Source organism: Ceratotherium simum, chromosome 26 (genome assembly GCF_057802395.1).
Source record: "Ceratotherium simum simum isolate JZ-2026a chromosome 26, ASM5780239v1, whole genome shotgun sequence".
In the NCBI taxonomy this organism is placed as follows: Eukaryota; Metazoa; Chordata; class Mammalia; order Perissodactyla; family Rhinocerotidae; genus Ceratotherium; species Ceratotherium simum.
The window spans coordinates 10,332,679-10,356,341 of record NC_141925.1 but is presented as its reverse complement, the minus strand read 5'-3'; the positions used below and the strand labels follow the sequence as shown (position 1 = coordinate 10,356,341).

General features: G+C 44.3%; 1 protein-coding gene across 4 annotated transcripts in view; it reads right to left on the bottom strand.

Moving 5' to 3' along the window:
• Positions 1-23,663, bottom strand: part of SNX29 (sorting nexin 29) — a 519,309-nt gene that overhangs the window by 464,965 nt on the left and 30,681 nt on the right. For all 4 annotated transcript variants that reach the window (XM_087416977.1, XM_004438061.3, XM_087416978.1 and 1 more), the window contains exon 4: positions 15,725-15,849. In XM_087416977.1, coding sequence (XP_087273103.1) covers positions 15,725-15,849 — 125 coding nt within the window. The remainder of the gene's footprint in view (positions 1-15,724; positions 15,850-23,663) is intronic.

Sequence of the window (23,663 nt, the reverse complement as noted above, 5' to 3'; positions counted from 1 at the left end):
ACTTTAATCAATACCAAGAATTCATACTTTGGAGGTCAAGGAGGACCAAGACCTTGGCTCAAATTCTAGTTCAGGCATTGTATGACCTTGGGCAACTTATTTTGTCCTTCATTATCCTCATCTGTAAACTGGGGCTAACAGTACCTACCTTTAAGGTTTGCTATGCAGGAAAAAGCAAGAAAATAAAGCATACACGTGAAGTGCTTAGTGCCCAGGCATGAAGGCAAGCAATCAAAATCCTTTTCCCTTTCTTCTGGCCGCAGCAGAACCATTTGGTTCCCTGTGAACCTGCCTTCAGCACTACTGACCTCTCCCTCCCACAGTGGGGCCAGGTAACCAGGCTGAGCAATCACCTGGCCACAGCAGGTGACTTGCCTCACACCCCCCCACCCTCATGCTAGCCCCGTTTGATATTTTGTGCATCACGAATTTTTTTCCATACAATTTTTATTTTTTTAAATATTGCATGAACAGCTTATTTATCTTGATTGCTGAGGGTTTTTTTTCTGGTGTCCCCTTAAATTCTGTGGCTGAAGTGAGTGCCTCACTGGCTTCAGCCTAATCCCAGTCCTGGACCACAAGTTCCTCCCCACGACTTCTACCTGAACAAGTAGAAGACAAGCCTTGTCTCCTTCTAGAACTGAAGTCAGCAAACAATGGCCCAAGGGCCAAATTCAGCCACCACCTGTTTTTGTAAGTAAAGTTTTATTGGAACACAGTCACGCCCCTTGTTTACATGTCTGTGGCTACTTTCCCGCTACAGCAACAGCAGAGCTGGGGAGTGGCGACAGAGACCTATGGCCCACAACGCCTAAAATACTGACTATCTGATCCCTTAAGGAAGAAGTTCGGTGACCACCGTTCTAGAAGTAGGAGCTCTAATAATCATGTAAACCTGGAGCTACCTGGGGCGATTTCTCCCCCATCATGGAGAGCGAGCCCACCTGGGAAAGACACCAACCCAGAGAGAAGCAGGGCTGAGAGACAGAGAGACAGATGTGGGAGATGCTGAGCCCCCGAACCCAGCCCAACCCTTAGATTTCTTGGTTACTTGAGTCAATAAGTCCCCTTTTTTGCTTAAGTCTGTCTAAGCGGCTTGCTTCACTTGCAACCAGAAGAAGCCTAATGCAGTGAGAGAGGGTATGTTCTTCAATCATCTGACAATCATTTACAGAGGACCGACCACACACCAGGCACTGAGCAATGCCTGCGTGCAGTGAAGGGGTGAATGCACCACTCAGAAATAAACAAACACAGCATTGCTCAACAAGAAACAAAAATCCAACTTCAAGGAGCTAGGCTCCTTGTAAACAAAGAAAGGCTGCTTCTTCTCACATACTAGTCCTGGAGGCAGACAGCTGGTTCAAAGGCTCTGTCATGGGCAGAATCTCCAATCTCTTCAACTTCACCTCACTGTCTCAGGACTGTCACCACTCTGGGAATCACATCCACAATCGGAGCAGGAAAGATGGGGACAAGATAAAGCCAGCTCCAGCACCCCTTTTCTCAGGCAATGATACGTAATCCCAGAAAACCGCAAGGGAGTGGCGAACAGGATGCCAAGTCTGGCTGAATCACTCATGATCATTGACCTAGACCTAGAGAAGGATATCCCCCAGCCCCAAGCAAAATCAAGGTTCTATTAAGCCAACGAAGAAAAGGGAAATGGATTTTAGGTAGGAAACTAACAGCATCAGCCACACATGGTATCACCCATTCCAGGAACAAAAGGCAGACCAAGTGCTTCTGTACTCCAGCCTGAGACCTGGGTAAGCACAGGTGCTCCCAAATCCCAGTCACATCCCAGTGTGGATGAGCCAACTACAAGACACAAATGGATCGGTAGAGTTTCCAATAAGGGGCTGTAGCTTTGTCACTCGGCCATCTTCCAACCAGCCACAAGACTGCCTCCTGGAACTAGAACCCAGTGACTGTTGTTTAAACATGAACCATACATAATAAAGGCTTGTACAAAGTATGTAAACTTGATACTTTACTTTGTTTTTAAATTGTGGTAAAATATACATAATAAAATTTACCATTTTAACCATTTTTAAGTGTATAATTCAGTGGCATTAAGTAATTCACAATGTTGTGCAACTATCACCACTATCCATTTCCAGAACTTTTTCATTGTCCCAAACAGAAACTCCACAGCCATTAAACAAGAACTCCCCCATTTTTCCCTCCCCACAGCCCCTGGTAACTTCTATTCTACTTTCTGTCTCCTGTCTCTATGAATTTGATTATTCTAGATACTTCAGGTAAGTGGAATAATACAGTATTTGTCCCTTTGTGTCTGGTTCCTTTCACTCAGCATAATGTTTTTGGGGTTCATCTATGTTATAGTAAGTATCAGTACTTCATTTCTTTTTAAGGTTGAATAATATTCCAGTCTATGTATACACCACATTTTGTGTATCCATTCATCTGCTGTGAGACATTGGGTTATTTCCATCTTTTGGCTCTTGTGAATAATGCTGCTATGAACACGGACGTACAAGTCTCTGTTTGAGTCCCTCTTTCAATTCTTTTAGGTATGTATCTACAAGTGGAATTGCTGGATCACACGGTAATTCTGTTTAACTTTTTGAGGAACCACCAAACTATTGTCCACAGCGGCAGCACCATTTTACATTGATACTTTTTTTCTTGAGTTAGAACTGCCTTTATTTCTCCGCAACTGAAATTAACTCTGCTATTAAATTCCCTTTCAGTCAGATCTTAAACTCCTTTTCAGTTAGAAAAAACTTAAACTTGCCAATTAACGTTAACTTAGCCACTTTTTTTTTAATTGTGGTAAAATTCACTTAATATAAAATTCACCATCTTAACCATTTTAAAGTATATAATTCAAAATTTGATACGTATTTAAAGAATGAATAAAGGCACAATAATCTGAGATATTGGATTACTTTTGAAGATTTCAATAGATTTAAATTTAAAACTAAACATCCCTACTGACTCCAGAACAAACACCGATTATCTTGGTGGGGTGGACAGAGATTGCAAAAATAAAGCAAGAAAAGGCGGCTAAGGGCCAGCCCCGTGGCTTAGCGGTTAAGTGCGCGTGCTCCGCTACTGGCGGCCCAGGGTTCGGATCCCGGGCGCGCACCGACGCACCGCTTCTCCGGCCATGCTGGGACCGTGTCCCACATACAGCAACTGGAAGGATGTGCAGCTATGACATACAGCTATCTACTGGGGCTTTGGGGGAAAATAAATAAATAAATAAAATCTTTAAAAAAAAAAAAAAAAAAGAGGGCCGGCCCCGTGGCTTAGCGGTTAAGTGCGCGCGCTCCACTGCTGGCAGCCCAGGTTCGGATCCCGGGTGCGCACCGACACACCGCTTCTCCGGCCATGCTGAGGCCGCGTCCCACGTACAGCAACTAGAAGGATGTGCAGCTATGACATACAACTATCTACTGGGGCTTTGGGGGAAAAAATAAATAAATAAAATCTTTAAAAAAAAAGAAAGAAAAGGCGGCTAAACTGCCCATCTTCCATGCGTGACGTGGCTCCTCCATGCCGCTGCTTCACCTCGCTCCACCTTCCCTGTCGCTCACCCTGCTACGGCCCCACTGGTCTCCTGGATGTTCCTCCAACACGCCAGGCCTGCTCCACCTCAGGGCCTGCCCAGCCGTGAAAACAGAAACCACACCAGGCAGTATACTGAAGGAACTTAATACAGCACATCTATTACAAAGATGCTGGAAGAATCTCTAACAAGCTGAAAAGGAGATAATGAGGCGATGTAGAGATTACCGATGTCAGAAAGCCAACCCATTCCTAGAGCCAGAGGAAAAAAAAGAAGAGGTGGTGTTACCAGGGCTGCCAGACAACAGCGGGACTGTGGCAGAAGCACCAAGGGGGAAAGCGGGATGAGAAGACGAAGGCCTAACCAGCGGACCATGTGTGCCCTCCATGGACAACAACCACTGCTGGAGATGCCACCTAAAGCAGGGCTGAGAGGAAGAAATACTCTAGCCCCCTCTTCCTCCACCTTCTCAACTCATCACCACCTCCCACGGCCAAACCAAGAGGGAAGAAGATGGGCAAAGGAGCCTGGGAAACAGAGTTTGCAGGGGAAGGGCAGCGAATAAATTTGAGAGCAAACAGGCAACTGACCGGTACACACTTTCAAACTTGTTGAGCCACCTGGAATTCCTCCTCCAAAAACAGTATCGCTAATTCCCTCATTTCTTTAGGTCTCTATTCAAATGTCCCCATAAAAAGGCTGCACTCTACACAGAAGAGCAAAACCTCCACCTATGGCAGACTGCTAGCTGCTCATCAAAATCTATCCTCTCTTCCTCCTGAACCCCCAGACACACTACACTTACCAGCCTGCTCTGCAGTGGCCAAGTGAGTCAGGTTCCCTACTCCCAGGCACCTTTCACCGGCCTGATTCACTCATTTCTGTCACCTGTCTGGCCCCTGTGAGCTGGAACACCTCTGCATAGCACACTTGTCATTCACCTACATTATACAAGAGTCTACACCACCTCCTTTATTGAAAAGTGGGAACCTTCTCTAGCACCAAAGAAACAAGGACTTGTAAAGCTTGGGTCTTGTTTCCTTTTAGGGGTGTACCCCATCCTCTGCTGAAGAGCCATTTTCATGTTGACAGAAGCAAAGCAAAGGACCCATGGAACCAACAGGCCAACAATAATGGACTAAAAACTGACAACTCGGAGGCCAAATCTGAGTCTTAATTTACAAGACATCAGGATCAAATGCCTTTGAAACAGCAGGGGTCACCTTCAGCCAAGAGGCATCAGTCCAGCTATACCAGATCTTAATATTCTGGGACAGTTTCATGCCCCTTAGTAAAGAGCCATTGGCCTAAGCCCTCTGCCACACCTCTGTTGTCAAGGACCCTCCCAGGACCCTGTGGACATCCCCATAATCTAATGACTCATAGGTTAACACTTAGCCTGTGGGAGATAACACTCTGGCTTCTGGCTCCCTCCCTAAGGGCAGCAGTTCCCTACCAGCTGTTAAACATTTTTATCACCACCACTGGACAGAGCTCAGTATTTTCTTTGCACCTTCCGCAGACATCCTTCCAAGGTCTCTTTCACCAGAAGTAGCTGATCTGCAAGTTCATGAATACAACAGAGACACACAAAGAGGGAACTGAAAACATTATAGGGATGGGAGGGTAGAGGAGTGGACTTCCCCTCACAATCAAAATGAAGGACCCAGGGTTGTCCCAGCACATGCAGCTTCCTCCAAAATTAATTTTCTAAAGAAATGAAATGGTAACCCAAGGTGCCCCAATGAAGCAAAATATAAATTCTGCTTTGAGTTAAATGCAATCAACCGTTTTCAAAAATCCCCACTGAGGACCAAGGAAGTTGGTTTCTCTAATTTTACATTTGGGGGTCTATTAATACCATCTGCTTTCAACTGACTGTGAAGATGTACGGGGGGGCGGGGTTGGCTTCCCAAGAGAATGAGCAGCATGTCCTGAAGTCTGGGTCCTTGAGTCATTACCTTGAATGTAGTTTTTTGGTAGCCAGGCATCTTGCAATACACTGGAGCTACAAGGATGAGCGAGGGTGGACCCAGTCCTTGACCACGGAGAGAGAGAGGCAAGAAAACAGGTAGTGCCATACATAAGTTTGATGAGAGAAGGACTCAGGACCATAGGAGGGGCACCTACAGGAGGGGCACAGTCCCGCTGAACTGGGTGGGGAGCTCAGGAATGACTTTTCTTTCTTTTTTTTTTTTTGGTAAGGAAGATGGGCCCTGAGCTAACATCTGTTGCCAATCCTCCTCTTTTTGCTTGAGGAAGACTGTCGCTGAGCTAACATCAAGGCCAATCTTCCTCTATTTTATATGTGGGATGCTGCCGCAGCATGGCTTGATGAACGGTATGTAGGTCCACGCCTGGGATCCAAACCCACAAACCCCAAGCCGCCAAAGTGGAGCACGCAAACAACCATTGTGCTACTGGGCCAGCCTCAGGAAAGACTTTTTGAGAGAAACCTGAAACTTCAAGAAAGAATAGATCAAAACCACAATGAGATACCACTTCACACCCATTTGAATGGCTATTATCAAAAACACAAAAAATAGCAAGTGTTGGTGAGGATGTGGAGAAACTGGAATTCTTGTACATTGCTGGTGGGAATGTACAAGGGATCAGCCAGTTCAGAAAACAGTATGGTGGCTCTTCAAAAAATTAAATGAAGAATTACCATACAATTCCACTTCTGGGTGTATACTCGAAAGAACTAAAAAAGCAGGAACTTGAACAGTTATTTGTACATCCATGTTCATGGCAGCACTATTCATAATAGCCAATACAGGGAAACAACCCAGGGGTCCATCAACAGATGAATGGATAAACAAAGTGTGGTACACACGTACAATGGAATACTATTCAGCCTTAAAAAGGAAGGAAATTCTGACACAAGCTACAAATGCACAAACCTTGAAGACATTATGCTAAATGAAATAAGTTAGACACAAAAGGACAAATATTGTATGATTCTACTTATATGAAGCACCTAAAGTAGTCAAATTCACAGAGACAGAAGGTAGAATGGTGGTTGCCGGGGGCTGGTGGGAGGGGGAAACTGAGGGTTATTCTTTAATGGGGATAGAGTTTCAATATGGGAAGATGAAAATGTTCTGGAGATGGATGGTGTGATGGTTGTACAATGTGAATGAACTTAATGCTTCTGAATTGTACACTTAAAATGGTTAAAATTATCATTTTTATGTTATGAATATTTTACTGCAATTTCTAAGAGAGAGAATAAAAGTTGAAGCAGTTGGTACTTCATTGAGGGTTGGGGAGGAAGGCAGACAACGGAAGGGAAAGAACAAAGAATACTTCCAGACTTGAAGATTTTCAGGATTGTAGAAACCAGGAGTGCTGTTCAAAATTTAGGATTTAACCATCTAAATTGGTCAGAGGCATTGAGCAACGAAAAGCCAGGGGTACTGAAGACTCCAGACAGTTTAGCATTAGTGCTATGGTTAGTGAATTGTGGGGAGATCCCAGGGGTCCCCAGACAGGGGCTGTGGCAGCAGGGGGACTTGTGGGGCTCAGGTCATGGTTTCTTTATCAACTGGATAGAAGTGTTGCAATGTCTTACCTGTTGGCTGCATGTCAGCCCTGGGTGTGCAGTAGTGTTTAGAGGAAGGACAGAGATAGACAAAGCTGGTAGGAGACAAATCTTGGAAGCCATGTCCAGGAGTATGTCCTTTGTCCCAACTCTAACAGAGAACCATGAGAGAGCTTTAAGTAGGGGGCTAGGGTTGGGGAGTAGGTTGGTCATTTAAGACCCCTCTGGCTATAATGTGCAGCATGGATTAGAGCTGATCAAGATTAGAAGCAGAAAGACATAACTGGGGGAGAAAGAAGAGAATTCATTAAGGATGGAGGAAATGTGAATGGATTAGGAGACCATCTGAGAGACAGAAAACACTGCTTTGTGAAAGACTGGTTTGGGGGCGGAGGGGAAGGAGGAGGAGGAAGTTGGAAGGAAGCCTGAGGGCTGTCCAGGAGGCCTGGGTGAAGGGCAGAGCCATTCACTAAGCAAGGAACACAGGAGCAAATATGGGAGGTAATGATGATTCAGTCTTAGAGACTTTGACAAGCCTGTGGTACAACCGAATAGAGACACTCGAGAAAGAGCTCAAAGGAGTGATCTGCTGGAGGTATAACAGAGTAATCAACACAGATAGCAACTTCCACTAAGGAATTCCGACAGCATGTGTAGAAACAAGAGTCATCAACAGAATCTGGGGATGAATAATAGCTAACATTTGAGGGTACAGAAGTGATAACGCCAAGATGGATCAGCAATGAAGTAGAAAGTATGCCAGGAGGTTGTGGCCATGCAGAAGGGAGAGGAAGACACTGTTTCAAGGTCAGAGAGTCCTTGATGCCAAAGGCTGCTGAACAGATAAAACTTCAATTTGACAGGACAGGCAGCTCAATAATAGCAGGTGTGCCTCTGGTATGTTCTGAACCAAGCATATCACCTTGTAATAGACTGTCAACACATAACCTCATGATGATATATTAGTGATTAACAAGAACATCAAATTCCAAGGTTATGCCATGAAATGCCACTGTTATGGTCTGAATGTGTCCCCTCAAAATTCAAATGTTGAAATCCTAATCCCCCAAAATGATGGTATTAGCAAGTGGGGCCTTTGAGAGGACCCTTAGGTCATGAGGGTGGAGCCCTCCTGAATGAGACTAGTGCCTTATTTATAAGAGGGGCTCCAGAGGGATCCCTTGCTCTTTCCACCATGTGAGGACACAGCAAGAAGGCTCCGGCTATGAACCAGGAAAAGGGCCGTCACCCAACCATGCTGGCACCTTGATCTTGCACTTCCCAGCCTCCAGAACTGTGAGAAATAAATTTCTGTTGTTTATAAGCTACTCAGTCTGTGGTATTTTGTTTAGCAGCCCAAACGGACTAAGACAGCCACTAACTGCAGTGGTTCTTTCAAATTTCTCTAGAAGAATGGAAAATAATTCATTTTTCTACACTGCATTCTGCACTGGCTACTTGGACTTCCAATGGCTGCAAAACCCACTAATTCCAAGCCAAGCCTATGCAGAGCTCTTGGTTACTTAATTTTTAATTAATTTAAAAACCTGAGCCAGCCCTGATGGCTTAGCAGTTAAAGTTTGACACGCTCCACTTCGGCGGCCTGGGTTCGGTTCCCAGGCACAGAACCACACCACTCGTCTGTCAGTAGCCATGCAGTGGCAGCAGCTCATACAGAAGAACCAGAAGAACTGAAAACTATAAACAACAAGGTACTGGAGCTTTGGGGAGGAAGAAAAAAGGAGGAAGATTGGCACAGATATTAGCACAGGGTGAGTCTTCCCCTGCAAAAAAAAAATTTTTTTAAATTAATTTTTGCTCTTTTCCTCAAAAATTAATCACTTCCTTTGTAGCACTCTGGAGTGATCCTGCTACAAGGTACCTCAGGAATCATGATATACAGTACTGTGCACATTGAATAATGAATGCCCTTCCTTCCAGCCAATATGTATTTACTGAACCTATTTTTATTAAAGAACTGACATATTTCCAGACACTATGCTGGGAGCTGGAAAGTCAAGAGGAATTAAAACAGACATGGTGCCCTGCATTACCAAAGCTTGCCATCTAGTGGGGCATACAGACACCAGACACCTGAACATGGTGTGACAGTAAGATAAAATGGAATCCCCTGTCCTCTGTTCTCTAAGACAGAGTTGGCAAACTTTCCTGTCCTTTCTTCTCTAAGATAGCAGTTGGCAAACTTTATTTGTAAAGGGCCAAATAGTAAACACTTTAGATTTTACAGGCCAGATGGTCTCAGTCACAACTCTGCCTAAAAGCAGCCACAGACAGTAAGTAGATGCATGCGTGTGGCTGTGTTCCAATAAAATTTGATTTACAAAAAGAGGTGGAGGGACATGGTTTGCTGACCTCTGCTCTGAGTGATCACAGCTTACTCAATAACAGCTGCTTAACTTATTCAGGAATCAAATTGGGGGGAATCATGATCTTTCAGAGAGCCCTCTTTCTGGAAACAATCTGCCATTATGAACAAAAGCAGAAGCTTCAGAATCACACTCATGTAGACCTGAGGAGAAATCCTAGCTCTGCCACTTAGCTCTCGAACATTAAGCAAATCATTGCATTTCTTTGGGCCTTATTTTCTTCATCTGTAAAATGGGGACACTATGATTCACTACCCATAGTCATTTCAGGAATAGAATGAAAAATGAACACAAAGGGTCTAACAAATCCCCAGGATCTCAGCAGCTGCTCGATATGAGTCACTAGCAAAAAATAAGAAAGCCAGGCCTGTGGTCAGCCAATTAATCGGAAAGAGCGGAAAATATCCAGGTGTCATTCCCAAGACTATGTGCTAATCACATTCTTCCTCCCATTTCTGGAGTACAGGTCTTTGACTTTTTCTTTAAGTTGTCTTGCTTTTCTCTATGGTTTAGGTTAGGATGTTTTTGGATGCAAGTAAAAGGAGATCCAACTCAACATGGCTTAAAGCATCAGGGAGCTGATTATCTCACATAACATTAGGTCCAGAGGAAGGACAGTTCCGGAGTTGGTTAATTCAGTAGCTCAGTGACATAATCAAGGATCCAGGCACTTTCCATCTTTCTGAGCTGCCACGGGTGGTATACTGGCTTCTGTCCTCAGATGTGTCCCCCTTCATAGCCACAGATCATTGCCACAGCTCCAAACATCACCATCTCATGCAACAACCCAAGGCCATAAAATAAGCCTTCTCTTGAGTCTCCATTTAAACAGCAAGGAATTTTCTCAGAAGCCCCTCAGCAGACTTCTCCTTCCTTCCTTTTGGTCAGAATTGTGTCTTGTGTCTATTCCTAAACCAACTACTGGCAAGCTGATAATGATTACGGCTGGCCAGATCTGATCCAGATTCACTTCTCCTGGAGCTGACATCAGGCCTGAAGCTCTTGGCCCCCCCAGATCTGAACAAAATCAGAGTTCTATTAGCAAGAAAGAAAGGCCAGAACTACTGAGTGGGGAATGACCAATGTCTGCCGTAATTATTCACGCTAACCTGCACGACTGGAAGGGAAAGTTTAAACACACTGCAGGACCAGACTCTGCAAACGCAGATTCCCATCTCATCACCAAATCAATCATTTGTGCAGACAAATTCAGTCACTTGTCAGAGTAAGAGAAAACAGCTCCAACAGACACAGTAGACTCTCACTTCTGGGGTCCGAATCCTAAAGGAGACACACTGGGTGACCTGGTCCCACGCCTCCCTGGGTCCTGCGTAACCCAACTATCTGGATGATCTAGTCAAGGGGATCTAGCTTGGGATGGACACTGCTTCCCACACCCGCCAACAGTGCTCGACAAGACAAAGTTGAGCTGGTGACATAACTGCTTGTATCCATGTCCGCCTCACCAAAATTTCTCAAGTCAGGGATGTTTGGGTAAAAACTCTCCAAGTCAAAAACAAAAAGAAACCTTAATGCTAAGCCAAAAACAAAAACAAACAAAACAAAGACACCTAACAGAGAGTAAACTAGAGAATGGGAGAGGTTTATAGGCACTGTTTAAAATCACCACAGAACTGAAGGAAAGTTGCCTGCAAATCCCCTATCCAAGTGATGGTTTATCTCAGAGAGAAAAACAGTGAAAAAGTAACTGAAGATGGTCCCACACAAACGTGGCACATAAGGCACACACTAAAGTGTCACTTCAAGGTCCCACTTTTCAGCTGTGGAAGATGAGCCTGGATCAGACCAACTGTCCCACAAAAACAACAGCAACTAAAAAAGCTAGACAATTTTTCAATTAAAACAAAACTGAAGGCCTAGGAGCTCTGCAAAGGTGGGCGAGATCTGAGGAACTCAGACCCAGAGAGAAGGGAATTCCATAGACAAGAGTCCTACATTTAGAACCTCATTTTGCCCTTGAGGCTCTTTCCAACTATAGAGCTTCTCTGAAGAGAAGGTAAGCAGAGCTTTTAGAACTCCCACGGGTCTGAAAGGAAAAAAAATAGAGTTCAGGGCCTGCTGAGCAGGAATGGCACGGTAATCACCTCAGGGATTCAGCTGTGTACTGGATTGAATAGTGTCCCCCCACATTCATGTCCACCTGGAACCCCAGAAGGTGACTTTATTTGGAAAAAGGCTCTTTGCAGATGTAGTTAGTTCAGACGAGGTCATACTGGGGTAGGGTGGGCCCTAACTCTACATGACCGGTGTTTTTCTAAGGAGAGGAGAGGACACACAGAGACACAGACACTGAGGAAAGAAGGCTACCTGAAGACAGAAGCCGAGACTGGAGTGACGAAGCTACAAGCCAAGGAATGCCAAGGACCGCTGACGACCAGCAGAAGCCAGGAACGCATCCTCTCTCAGAGCCTCCAAGAAGGAACCAACCCTGCTGACACCTGGATCTTGGACTCCTGGCCTCCAGAACTGTGAGAGAATACATTTCTCTCTGTTGTTTTAAGCCACCCAGGGTGTGGAAAGTTGTTATGGCAGCTCTAGGAAGCTGGAAACCTCAAAGCTAGAGGTTTCCTAGAAATACATCCTAGAAATAAGGCAGAAGCAGAAATACATCAGCTTTCACAAATGGTGAAGCCCAGGCGTGAAGTGGCTCAATCCTTGACTAGATTAAATTCATCTTCCTCCACCCTAATTGCCTGAGAAGCACCAGTAAATCCTCTCTCACCTTCAAATTCTCTCTACAACTCTTCATACACAAAGTCTGGCACTCAGTGGAAAACACTAGGCAGGTGCAAGGACAAGAATGTATTTAAACCAACGTGAAAACAGAAAATAAGGGACTTCTAGCTACAGCCAAGTGAGAAGGTTAACAAATTCTCTCCCTCAAAAGCAACTCTAAAAGTGGACAAAATTGACAAAAACAACTGTTTCAGCACTCTAGAAACTGACTTCAAAGGCTTATAATCTGAGAGGTGTTTACACTTGAAAACTGCTGAATTTCAAGTAAGAACAGTGGGAACAATAACCAGAGTGCAACAACAAATGACAACCGACACTCCATCTCAAGTGTCAGGGGCAAGAGGGGGAGGTGGAGACTGTGGTGAACTAGGGCGCTTTTGCCCCATCTACAGAGGGCAGGAGGATTGGGCTCCCAACAAAGTCAACAGTAAATGTGGGCCCAGAGTCACAGATCCTCAAGTTTAAGAAAAGCTAGAAATCCATATTTCAACAAGAAATCTCATAACTCGGGCCGGCCCCGTGGCTTAGCGGTTAAGTGCGCGCGCTCTGGGTTGGAATACTCAGCTCCGCTATTTACCACCTGTGGGAACCTGGGCAACTTGTCAACTTATTTGAGCTCAGTGTCTTCATCCAAAAAATAAGGACACCATCACCCACCCGGGAAAGTTACTGCCACGTTATCATCGAGCACCCGCTCCAGCAGCTCTGCACCCAGGCCTGGGCTTCGCAGGCACTTGCTCATCGAGCCCCCACAACAACCCTGCGAGGCAGGTCCTGTTATTAACTTTATTTTACACACGAGGAAACGGAAGCACAGAGAAGGGCTGTCCCAGAGAGCTCACGTGTGACAAGTCACTGAGCAGGGATTTCAACCCTGTCGTTGACATCTGAGTCTGATGTTAACTCCTAAGCTACATAAAAGGCCTCGCCCAGCAGCCAGCAGGGACGATGGAGCAGAGAGATGCTCATTTCCACCCAATCCTTCTCTTCAGATTTCCTTTTCTTCTTTCTGCCTGAAAGGGTCATTCCAATGGCTTTAAGAACAGCGAAAAGGGCCGGGCCCGTGGCTTAGCGGTTCAGTGCGCGTGCTCCGCTGCTGGCGGCCCGGGTTCGGATCCTGGGCGTGCACCGACACACCGCTTCTCTGGCCATGCTGAGGCTGCGTCCCATGTACAGCAACTAGAAGGATGTGCAACTATGACATACAACTATCTACTGGGGCTTTGGGGGAAAAATAAATAATAATTAAAATTAAAAAAAGAACAGTGACAAGAAGCCACCGATCTGCTCTTTTCTAACTCTTAACAGCAGAACCTACCCACTCCCTCTCACATGAGGTTTCTAATCCAACTTGCAATAGCAGGGAGGAGCTTTTAATCAGCCGAGGACCATCCTGCACCTGCACCCGTGAATGGTTAATTAACATTGCCAACAGTGATGACAGAAGCCCTTTGCTGCCACTCAAGGGCTAAGCTAGTTTGGTCTTCCCTTTGCTTCTAATTGGCTAGGAGGCTGCCCAGGACATCCTCCTCAACAGAAAACAAAGCCCGAGACTCTGCTTGTTTGTCAGTCTCTTCGGGATGCAGGTGCAGAAATCATGCTAAGATACAGGGAAGTGGGAGAATATGAATGCTGGAGACGTCTTGCAAATGTGTTGGTGCTTCTCTGATTATCAGGGCCAAGTAACAAAAAGACAGAAATTCTAGTCAGGATGGGAACAGAAAGAGCCATTCTTCAAGGCCAAAAGGTCAGAGTCTTAGGGAGGATGAGATGGAGGAAGAGGTTAAAAGTTTAAAGGGTGCTGGCGAGAGGAGGTAACTGGTTAAACATTTATTAGGGGCCATGAACTGAAGCAGGTGCTTCTCATGAGGTTCTCACTGAAGCCTGCTGACAACTCCCCCAGGGAGATGAGACGCTCCACCTTTACAGGTGAAAACAACTAAGCCTCGGGGGAACTTTCCCAGGGTCATACCAGACTTACTCTCACAGTCTGACTCCAAAGCCAGGGTTGCCTCTGCCATGCCCGGCAGCTGCCCTCACCGGGATGGAAGCAGACCCAGAGCCTCATGGTCTACTCCACACCACCTTCTCTAAGGGAGCTCCCCCAGAGTCAGGTAAGATGGAAACAGGAAGAAATACGAGGGCCCAGCAAGCCGAGGGGGACTCTGGGAAAGCAGTGTCCTCAAACAGCTCATCAACCAGCCATAGCCAACGCCATTCCCACGCAGAGGCTCAGGGAAGCATCCTGGCCGTGAGAAGTCACTGAGGCAACCAAGGCTGGCACCCGAGGAGGCCAGGGCAGCTGGTGGTGGTTTCTACGAGGACTCAGGCCCTTGCTGCTGGCTCTTCCCTGGGCCAGCCCCTGTGTCCCTGACTGTTTAAGAAGGGGCTCGAGCACAGAAGGAAAGTCAGCAGCGACAGGAATCCCTCTTGTAGCCACCCTGACCCCAACAGGAACCACATTCATTTCTGAAGATGAGCAACTGGTGAGAAGAGCCAGGAGCAAAGATTCGTGGAAGGGCTGAGGGGAAAAGGAAGGGGATACACCAACATGAGGGAGACGGAGGGGCAAAGGCTTCAGTCGGCAGAGAATCTCCACAGGCACCTCTCCAAACACAGCGAGGGCTGATTTTCAGCTGTGAGAGGAGGGAACTAGCAAAAGATGACACATTTTACTCAGCAGTGACGCTGACACTACCACAGTAACAAGAAAGATCCAGGAATGTGGGGCGGCAGCCACAAGCAGGGTCCGAAAGAACCTGCTCTTTAAAATGCAGGGGAGGAGGAGGACAAAGGATGTTTTCATATGACGTGTACGCTTCAGGGTCCAGAACCAAAGCACATCACTTCCAACAGTGTCCTCATCTGTAGACTGCAGAAAATAAAGGTCCCTTCTACTCACAGGGCTGTTGTGAGAACTAAACAAGTTAATTCACATAAAAGCTGACAAAGTGCCAGGCTTGCACTAAGTACCAGGATATGTTAATAGTTATTAGCACTACCCCTGTCATTCAGAGACACAGGAGCATAGCACACGGGAAATGCTGTGATGACTTTAAAATGGACGATAGCAGAACGATAAGCTCAGAGACCTGTGTGGTTTCTGCTGCTGTTGTTGAAGACAGATTTAATTATGAAATGTCATGCTATCCCCATGCATAAAATTAAAACAGATTATTAATTTCCCAGCAATTGCCACACCACATTGGGAAAACAAGAACCTTGGCTGCAGGCCCCCAAGCCCTTCGGAGACTGCAACACGTGGCTCCGAGAATCCTGCACAAAGGATGACTTCATTCAAATTAGATGCCAGACAACACCATTACTGACTACAATTAAGACATCCTTACACATGGATTTCTGCACCGCCACCACCGGCCCCCACCAACCAGTCCCACACAATGACTGCCTTGCCCGCTATTAAAAAATAAATAAAAGTTAAAAGAGAGAGCCAGAGACAAGACAACGTCCTCTAGGCCGCATCAGGCCGTGCAGTACCTGTTTCAGTTTTGCTGGCGAAGCCTGCTGCCTGTTTGATGGCGGCCGCTGTTAGAGCTAATCCTCGACTCCTCTTCAAGCCATGCTGCAGGACGGCCTCAAACTGGGCACACAGACAGGTTACCCTGTGAGAAAAGCAATGATTCATCAATCCACCCTGTGAGGGAGGGAAACCACCAGAGTAGCCCCAGCACCTCCAGGGAGTGGGTGAGTCACCAGGGGTGAACCTCAGTGTGAAGGTACACACTAGACACCTGGATCTACAGGCAGGTAATTGACATGTAACTGACCTGGGCCGCTCCACACCTCTCCCTATTTATATCCATTTCGCATAACTCAGGGAAGCCTCACACAGTCTAGCCATATTCATCAGACTGGTGAAAGCACAGTAATAATTTGCAGGAAACAAAGGGAAAATGGAATTGGTGCCAGCCAGCAGATAAGGAAAAAAAAGCCAATTTAAAAACAAATCAGTTTGGTGTGGGGAGGGGTTGGGTGTTAATTGTACCCAATTCACAAGTTTCAACTCTAATTCATATTACCCACAGTTTAAGGAACAAGATTATCTTTTTAAGAGATTGAATTCACCAGCCTGCCAAATTGGAAACAATGTGTAATTTCATGGCCTGTTACATACACTAAAATAATAATATGAATTCTGATTCTTGTTCTGTATTTTGTTGTAAGAGATTACATTGTGAAGTCACATCCAGAGTTGATGGAATTTTCAATTAAGTTACAATTACTGTGCATTTAATCGAATTTATTTCTCAATAACCAAAGAAACAGGAGATTCAAGAACATGTTTGCAAAGAGATGAGGTCACAGCAACTACACTCGATTCTTAGCAATCCTCCCAGGGCTCCTGGCCCTCAGCCCAGTTGGGTCTGTGGACTTCCGAGACCCTTCCATTCATTCATGCAACAAATGTTAAGAAATCCTGAACTGCTATGTGCCAGGCACAGTTCTAGGGTCTGCAAATACGAAGAGACAGGCAAGGTCTCTGGCGCACTACATACGTTTGCATGGTTCTAGCAGAGGAAGATACACAAACATAAGCTAACCAGGCTGTTTCACTTAATGAGAACTTTGAAGAAAATAAAACAGGATGAGGTGGTAGGTGGAGACAGGGCAGGGACACGCTTGGATTCTGTGGCCTGAATGGAGGTAACCTTGGAATTACGACTTGGATATGACAAGAGGCAGCAAGCTGGGCAGAAGGGCCCAGTGCAAAGGCCCTGGGGCCACCACCATCTGGCTCAACCCTGCCTAACTGCAGGCATTTCCTGCTCCACCCACCCCCACACTTGCAGTAATAATACTCCACGGGTTCATCGCTCTGTGGGCAGTAAAATATTGTCATACCCATTACTTCATTAGCTCCTCCTATCAACATTATGACATAGGTGAGGCAGGTGTTATCTCCATTTTACACTTGAGGACACTGAGGCTTGAAGACATTTAAGAGATAGTACACAATAAGAACATAGTAAACAGCAACATAAGACAGTACATAATTAGTTGCAACATCTGTGCTCCAGCCCTCCCCACCCCCATGCTGATCCCAAGGTAGTCTCTACTACATCCCACACCACTAAGACAAACACGCTTATTCTAAGACAAAATTCCTCTCCCTCCCATACCCTACCTTTACTCAAGTCATCTGTCTACACCAGAAAACCCTAACACAGCATCAGCAAATACACAGCACTTGTACATTTACTCTCCATTCTGCGCCTGTGACAGACATCACTAATCCATCCCAGCATTCTAGGCTACCACTGCCAATGATCAAAGTTGGCCCTCCAGAGGAAGGAAGCCTATGTGGCATCCCAAACCTAATGCTTGTCCTGAACTAGATTATTTGGTTTCTAACTCCTACCTTGTCTTCCTGGCTTCCCTGCACCTAGCTCAGTGCCTGGTACATAATGTGTGCTCCATAAATGCTTTTTCAGTGGGTAGGCAAGTGAGTGATCAGTTTTGAACCATGGGTCCTTTTAAAATACACCTCCACATTGAACAACCCCCTTTGCTGGGCAGATGTCACTCCTAAATATTACATGTGCATATGCTAGTCTCTCTACATATCAACGCAGGCGCACATTTGGGGGCTTCCTGAAAGCTGAGACACCCACCAAAACTACCTAAATTCCACAGGAACCAAAACAAAGGCATAGCAAAATGGAGCCTGACCAGGGCCCTATCTCAGGGGAAAAAAACAAAACCCCTGGGCTGTGTTTAGAGTTCTCCATAATAAACCACAGCCTGTACCTTTAAATGAGTCACCTGCAATTAACTCAACAATTAACTCAACAATCCCTGTTAGTTTGCATGGCTCTAATGCACAAGTCAGCAACTGCCCCACCCACTCTGGATAACACCTGGCCCCTCAGGGGAATGGAATGTGGGTGAACAGCACAAACCCAGTCCCCAAGGTTTGGGTTACATCAGCAGTATCACCTTCCAGATGCAGACAGGTCACAATCCATCTAACACAGCAGAACACCCAGGCGGGTACTAGCCCTGTAATTAATTCATTAGGCTGCCTGCCTTGCCGAAGGCCATTCTACTTAACACCTGCCCTGTGTTCCCTTTTCACCTCCCCATTCTACCTGAGCCTATACCTATTGGTCATTCAGACTTAGCTCCAGGGTCCGGTCTTGCTAACTTGAGCTCCCTGACAGCAAGGAAAGAGCCCCATTCATCTCTGTTGCCCCAACACCTAGCACGACGCCCGCCCAGCTACTTAGTAAACGTGACCCAAATGGTCCCTCCCTTCAGGGAACTCAGAATATGGATTTGATGTACATTTAGGTGAGAGATACATCTCAGGAGATCTTGTGTAATTTGCAATCCAAATCCAGGTCAGTTAAGACTAGTGAATCAAGGAGAACACACTTGTCCAACCCCATGAATCTACAACCCTTAGCTTGTGATGGGCACACTGTAGGCACTGACTTATAACCATGCCACCCTGAGGCTTTCCATTTCTTCTCATCTTTACTCAGTTATATGATAATTCCTGCAAAATGAAAGGGGTCCCAGCTCTAGTGGAGTTCTTTATTCTCTCAGCTCAGTCTCTCCTATTTCCCAGAAGTCTCTCTGCTAAATGCTCTGGCATCACAGTGGTGGGCTGGCTGCCTCCACTGCATTTTATCACATCTAACTTCTACTATAAGTTAATGAATTAGGCATGTTTTTAATTAAGTGGGGCACTTAACAGAGAATGTTTTAACTTTTATAAAAAGCACCAGTCAGGAAAATCACATCAAGTTTTTATGCATACAGCTGCTTACCAGATGAACGGATAAATAAAATGTGGTATATGGATACAACGGAATACTATTCGGCAATAAGGCTGGGAGTGGAATCAGGGATTAACTGTAAACGGGCACAAGGGAACATTTTGGGGTAATGAAAATGTTCTAAAACTGGATTGTGGCGATGGTTACACAACTCCACAAATTTACTAAAAAAAAAATCACTGCAGGGCCCGCCCCGTGGCTCAGCGGTTAAGTGCGCGCGCTCCGCTGCTGGTGGCACGGGTTCGGATCCCAGGCGCGCACCGACGCACCGCTTCTCCGGCCATGCTGAGGCCGCGTCCCACATACAGCAACTAGAAGGATGTGCAGCTATGACATACGACTATCTACTGGGGCTTTGCGGGAAAAAAATAAATTAAAAAATAAATAAATAAATAAATAAAAATCACTGCATTGTATACTTACAAGGGGTAGATTTTTACGGTATGTAAATTAGAGTTCAATAAAGCTGGTTTGTTTTTGTTTTAAAGATTTATTTATTTATTTATTTATTCCCCCCAAAGCCCCAGTAGATAGTTGCATGTCATAGTTGCACATCCTTCTAGTTGCCGCATGTGGGACGCGGCCTCAGCATGGCCGGAGAAGCAGTGCGTCGGTGCTCGCCCAGGATCCGAACCCGTGCCGCCAGCAGCGGAGCGCGCGCACTTAACCGCTGCCGGCCCCAAAGCTGGTTTTCAAAAAAAAAAAAAAAACAATTGCCCTCAAGGTTCCCAGTAAAAGTTTGATGAAGGAGTGAAGGAGTTAATGAATGGAAAATGAAATAACTTCTTCCCGCTGAATTTAAAACCATCTACCAACACCAGCATATCTGAACACTGCATGAGCTTAACTAGTTTACTGCTAAAATTCTGCAAGCATAGGTTTCCCTGAGCTTTGTCCTATATTTCACGACTGTTTAACCTGCCACATTAATCTATAATAAGATTCCTAAGAATCCTGTACTTTTTTACGGCAAATATTAGAACAACAGACAGGACCAGCAATAAATGCTGCATTTTTACGAACTGCATCAAGTTAATCTTGTGACAGAAGAACATATTTCAAGTTGATCCTTTTATTACGTTACAGCTTTACCGGAACCTTTTGGGGAAAACCAAGCACCATCATGAAAATGGACTAGATTATCCTCACGTGGAAAGCTCCAGTGTCACCTGGAACAGTGTCAATTGTATCCATAAAAATCAGCCAATTAACAGCATTAGCCATAACTCAGATTTAAGACAGTGCAATCATCAACTAGCCTTACTAAAGCAAGGCCAACACATGACAATCATTTGAAATGGGCCATGCCCTACATTTATGTTTTATAAATTAAGTTTTCAAAAAGGTCCACATCCTCTAACCCATGAATTTTATTGGCAGAAATCAATCCTTGGCTGTAATCTACAAGTCACATAAAGATTTAAGAATGAAAATATTCAAAACAACATTATTTACACAAGTCGAAAGTTAGAAAACACCTCAAGATTTAACACTTGAGGAACTGGTTAGACAAATGATAGCACAGCATATAATCGAATGCTATTTAGCCCTTAAAAAATATTTACCAAGAGTGTATAATGATAAGCCAACAGGTTTATAATATAGCGTAAAATGAAAAATAAGCGGGGTATGAAACTGTATTAAGCATGCTCTCAACTATGCTAAAAAACACAAAAAAAAATCTGAAGGGAATTATGTGAAAAAATTAAGAGCCACTTGGTAAAAGAATTACCAGTGATGTCTTTCTTGCCTCTATGCTTTTCGGAACTTAGCTTCTTTCTAAAACAAACATTACAAAAGTATTCATGTCTCAAGAACCAGAAATATTGCTACCTTGAGCTACAAAGAATGAAAAAACATGGCTTAAAAGTTATGGTGAGGAAAAATCATGCAACTATTTAAAATGCTTACAGAAAACTTGAAGTAGCATTTTTTAAAAAGCTTAGATTATAATGTTAAGTGAAAAAAAAAAGCAGATCTACAAAAGATATAAAAATGTGTCTAATTCACAAATAAAAATATTGCAATAAAAGAAACTATAATATTAAAAGTTGATTTTTTTAAGTAGACAAACTGGGGGAGGGGAATTCCATTCATAATAGTAACAAAAGTAAAATAAATCATATTTTTAACAAAAAAGATACAAGTCCTATATGAAGAAAACCATAATATTTTCTTAAAAGGTATAAAGCTCAAAATAAGAGGCAATACTGTGTTCCTGAGTGGGAAGTTTTAGTTAAAAATGTCAATTTCTCCCAAATTAATGTATAAATATAATACAATTCCAATAATCATCACAGGAAGGATTTAGTATAGTGTGGTTTTGGGTACAGGGATAAACAAAGTGATGGAGCAGTATAGAGAACCCCTCAAAAAATCCAAATAAATATGGAAACATTTTATACATAATAATGGTAGCACTTCAATTCAGATGAGCAAGAATGGGCTATTTAACCACTGGCACTGACACAAGGGGCTACAGGGCTGAAATAAGGATTAAAAAGATACTGAAATTCACTAGCAATCGAGGAAAAGCAAATAAAAGTGACAGTGAGGCACTACTTTTCACCCATCAGACTGACAAAACTTCAAGAAACACTCAAAACTACTGTTAGCAAGAAAGGAAAGGGTAGTCTCATGCACCGCCGGTAGAAATTTTTAGAAAGATGTCGGACCACAACTATTAAAAATAAACACATATTCTCTTTGACTCGACAACCCAACTCCTGGAAATCTATGCCAAAGAAATAAAATCCTCAGGATATAAGACAAGATGCTCAACGATCTCTATTGTTTCATTGTCCATAGGAGTAAAAATTAGACACAGAGTTAGTATTACTTCACAGGCAATTGTTTGTACATCTGCATCATGCAATATAATGCAGGCTTTTAAAAAGAATTATTAGAACTATAACTTGGGGGCCGGCCCTGTGGCTTGGCGGTTAAGTGCGCGCGCTGCGATGCTGGTGGCCCGGGTTCGGATCCGGGGTGCACATCGAGGCACCACTTCTCCGTTCATCCTGAGGCCGAGTCCCACATACAGCAACTAGAAGGATGTGCAGCTACGACACACAACTATCCACTGGGGCTTTGGGGGGAAAAAATAAAATAAATAAAATCTTTAAAAAAAAAAAAAAAAAAGAACTATAACTTGGAAAGGTTTTGACAAGGTAGTGTCAAGAGAGAAAATACAGATGCAGAACATTATATATAATTCAACTTTTGTAAAACAATGGCAATAAAACCTGTGTATGTGTGCATATACACATGTATATTTTATTTATAAAAGATTATATGAATGTGGAGAAAAACATAGAACAAATCATTCTTGATCATTAACATAAGTTACCCAGAGGGAGGGTGAAGAGGATACGGTAGAGAAAAAAGAGGCAAAAAAAAAAAACAGCTGACAGAAAAACAGCAAAAATGCAAGCTTGGTAACAGCGAAAACTCACAAGGCAGTAGTTTTCAAGATACTATAAGTGTGAAGGTTTGAGGATAGCAGACAGACATGTAAAAAGAAATCAAATGAATGTTCTACCAGAGGAACAAGAAATTGGAAAAATAACCAATTTTTAGATGGGTTAAATCATAACTTCTGACCATTTTCAAAAGTTACAAATATAAACACAGTAACTGTCTTCTCTGGGGTAGACAGACCTCCAGCTCTTGGTCTGGAAGCAAACACCACTTGCGATTCTCTTGGCAGATGAGGAGCTTCAAAATCAGGAAAAGGAGATGGCAGCTGAGAAGGAATCGGCTGGAGGAGGTGGTAAATGAAAAGGGAAAAAGAGAATGGAGAAAAACAAGAGTCCCTAGATGCAGAAGGAGCGAATAAAAGGGAAATGAGGAAACAGAGCAATGACAGTAAGTCAGAGGCCAGTGGGGGATCTCCAAGTCTGGTCAGAGCCCATAGCCTGGGAGAAAGAAATCTCCACACCAAAAGCTTGCTTTAAAAAAAAGAAATTCAGGGCCGGCCCTGTGGCTTGGTGGTTAAGTGCGCGCGCTGCAATGCTGGCGGCCCGGGTTCGGATCCCGGGTGCGCATCGAGGCACCACTTCTCCGTCCATCCTGAGGCCGAGTCCCACATGCCGCAACTAGAAGGATGTGCAGCTATGACATACAACTATCTGCTGGGGCTTTGGGGGGAAAAATAAAATAAATAAAATCTTTAAAAAAAAAAAAAAGAAATTCAAAACAACACACATTTGTTGTGATTTCTGGTCACACTTTAGAGCCAAAACATTCATGTCTCATCCCCCATGTCCAGTCAGTCACTCAATCTTATCAAGGCTCAATCTTAAGGCTTCTCAGTCCTCCCTTCTCTTCTCCCAGTGCCACCACCTCCACTCAGCCCTCTTGTCCACTGCACAGAGCCACCTCTCACTGCTCCCCCAGCCTCCATCTCACCCTCCCCACATCACCCTGGCATCCTGAACAGAAGCTATCCTCCTGAAATAGAAATCTATGTCATTATCTTTCTTTCTTTCTTACTTATTATTCATACCACACTTTGGTATGGGTATACAGTACACAACACGATTTTAAGGGGAAAAGAGATGAACATTTCTATGTTAATCATTTTAACATGTCAAGAAAAATATATAACCAGCCATCAATCTTTGATTTCACTG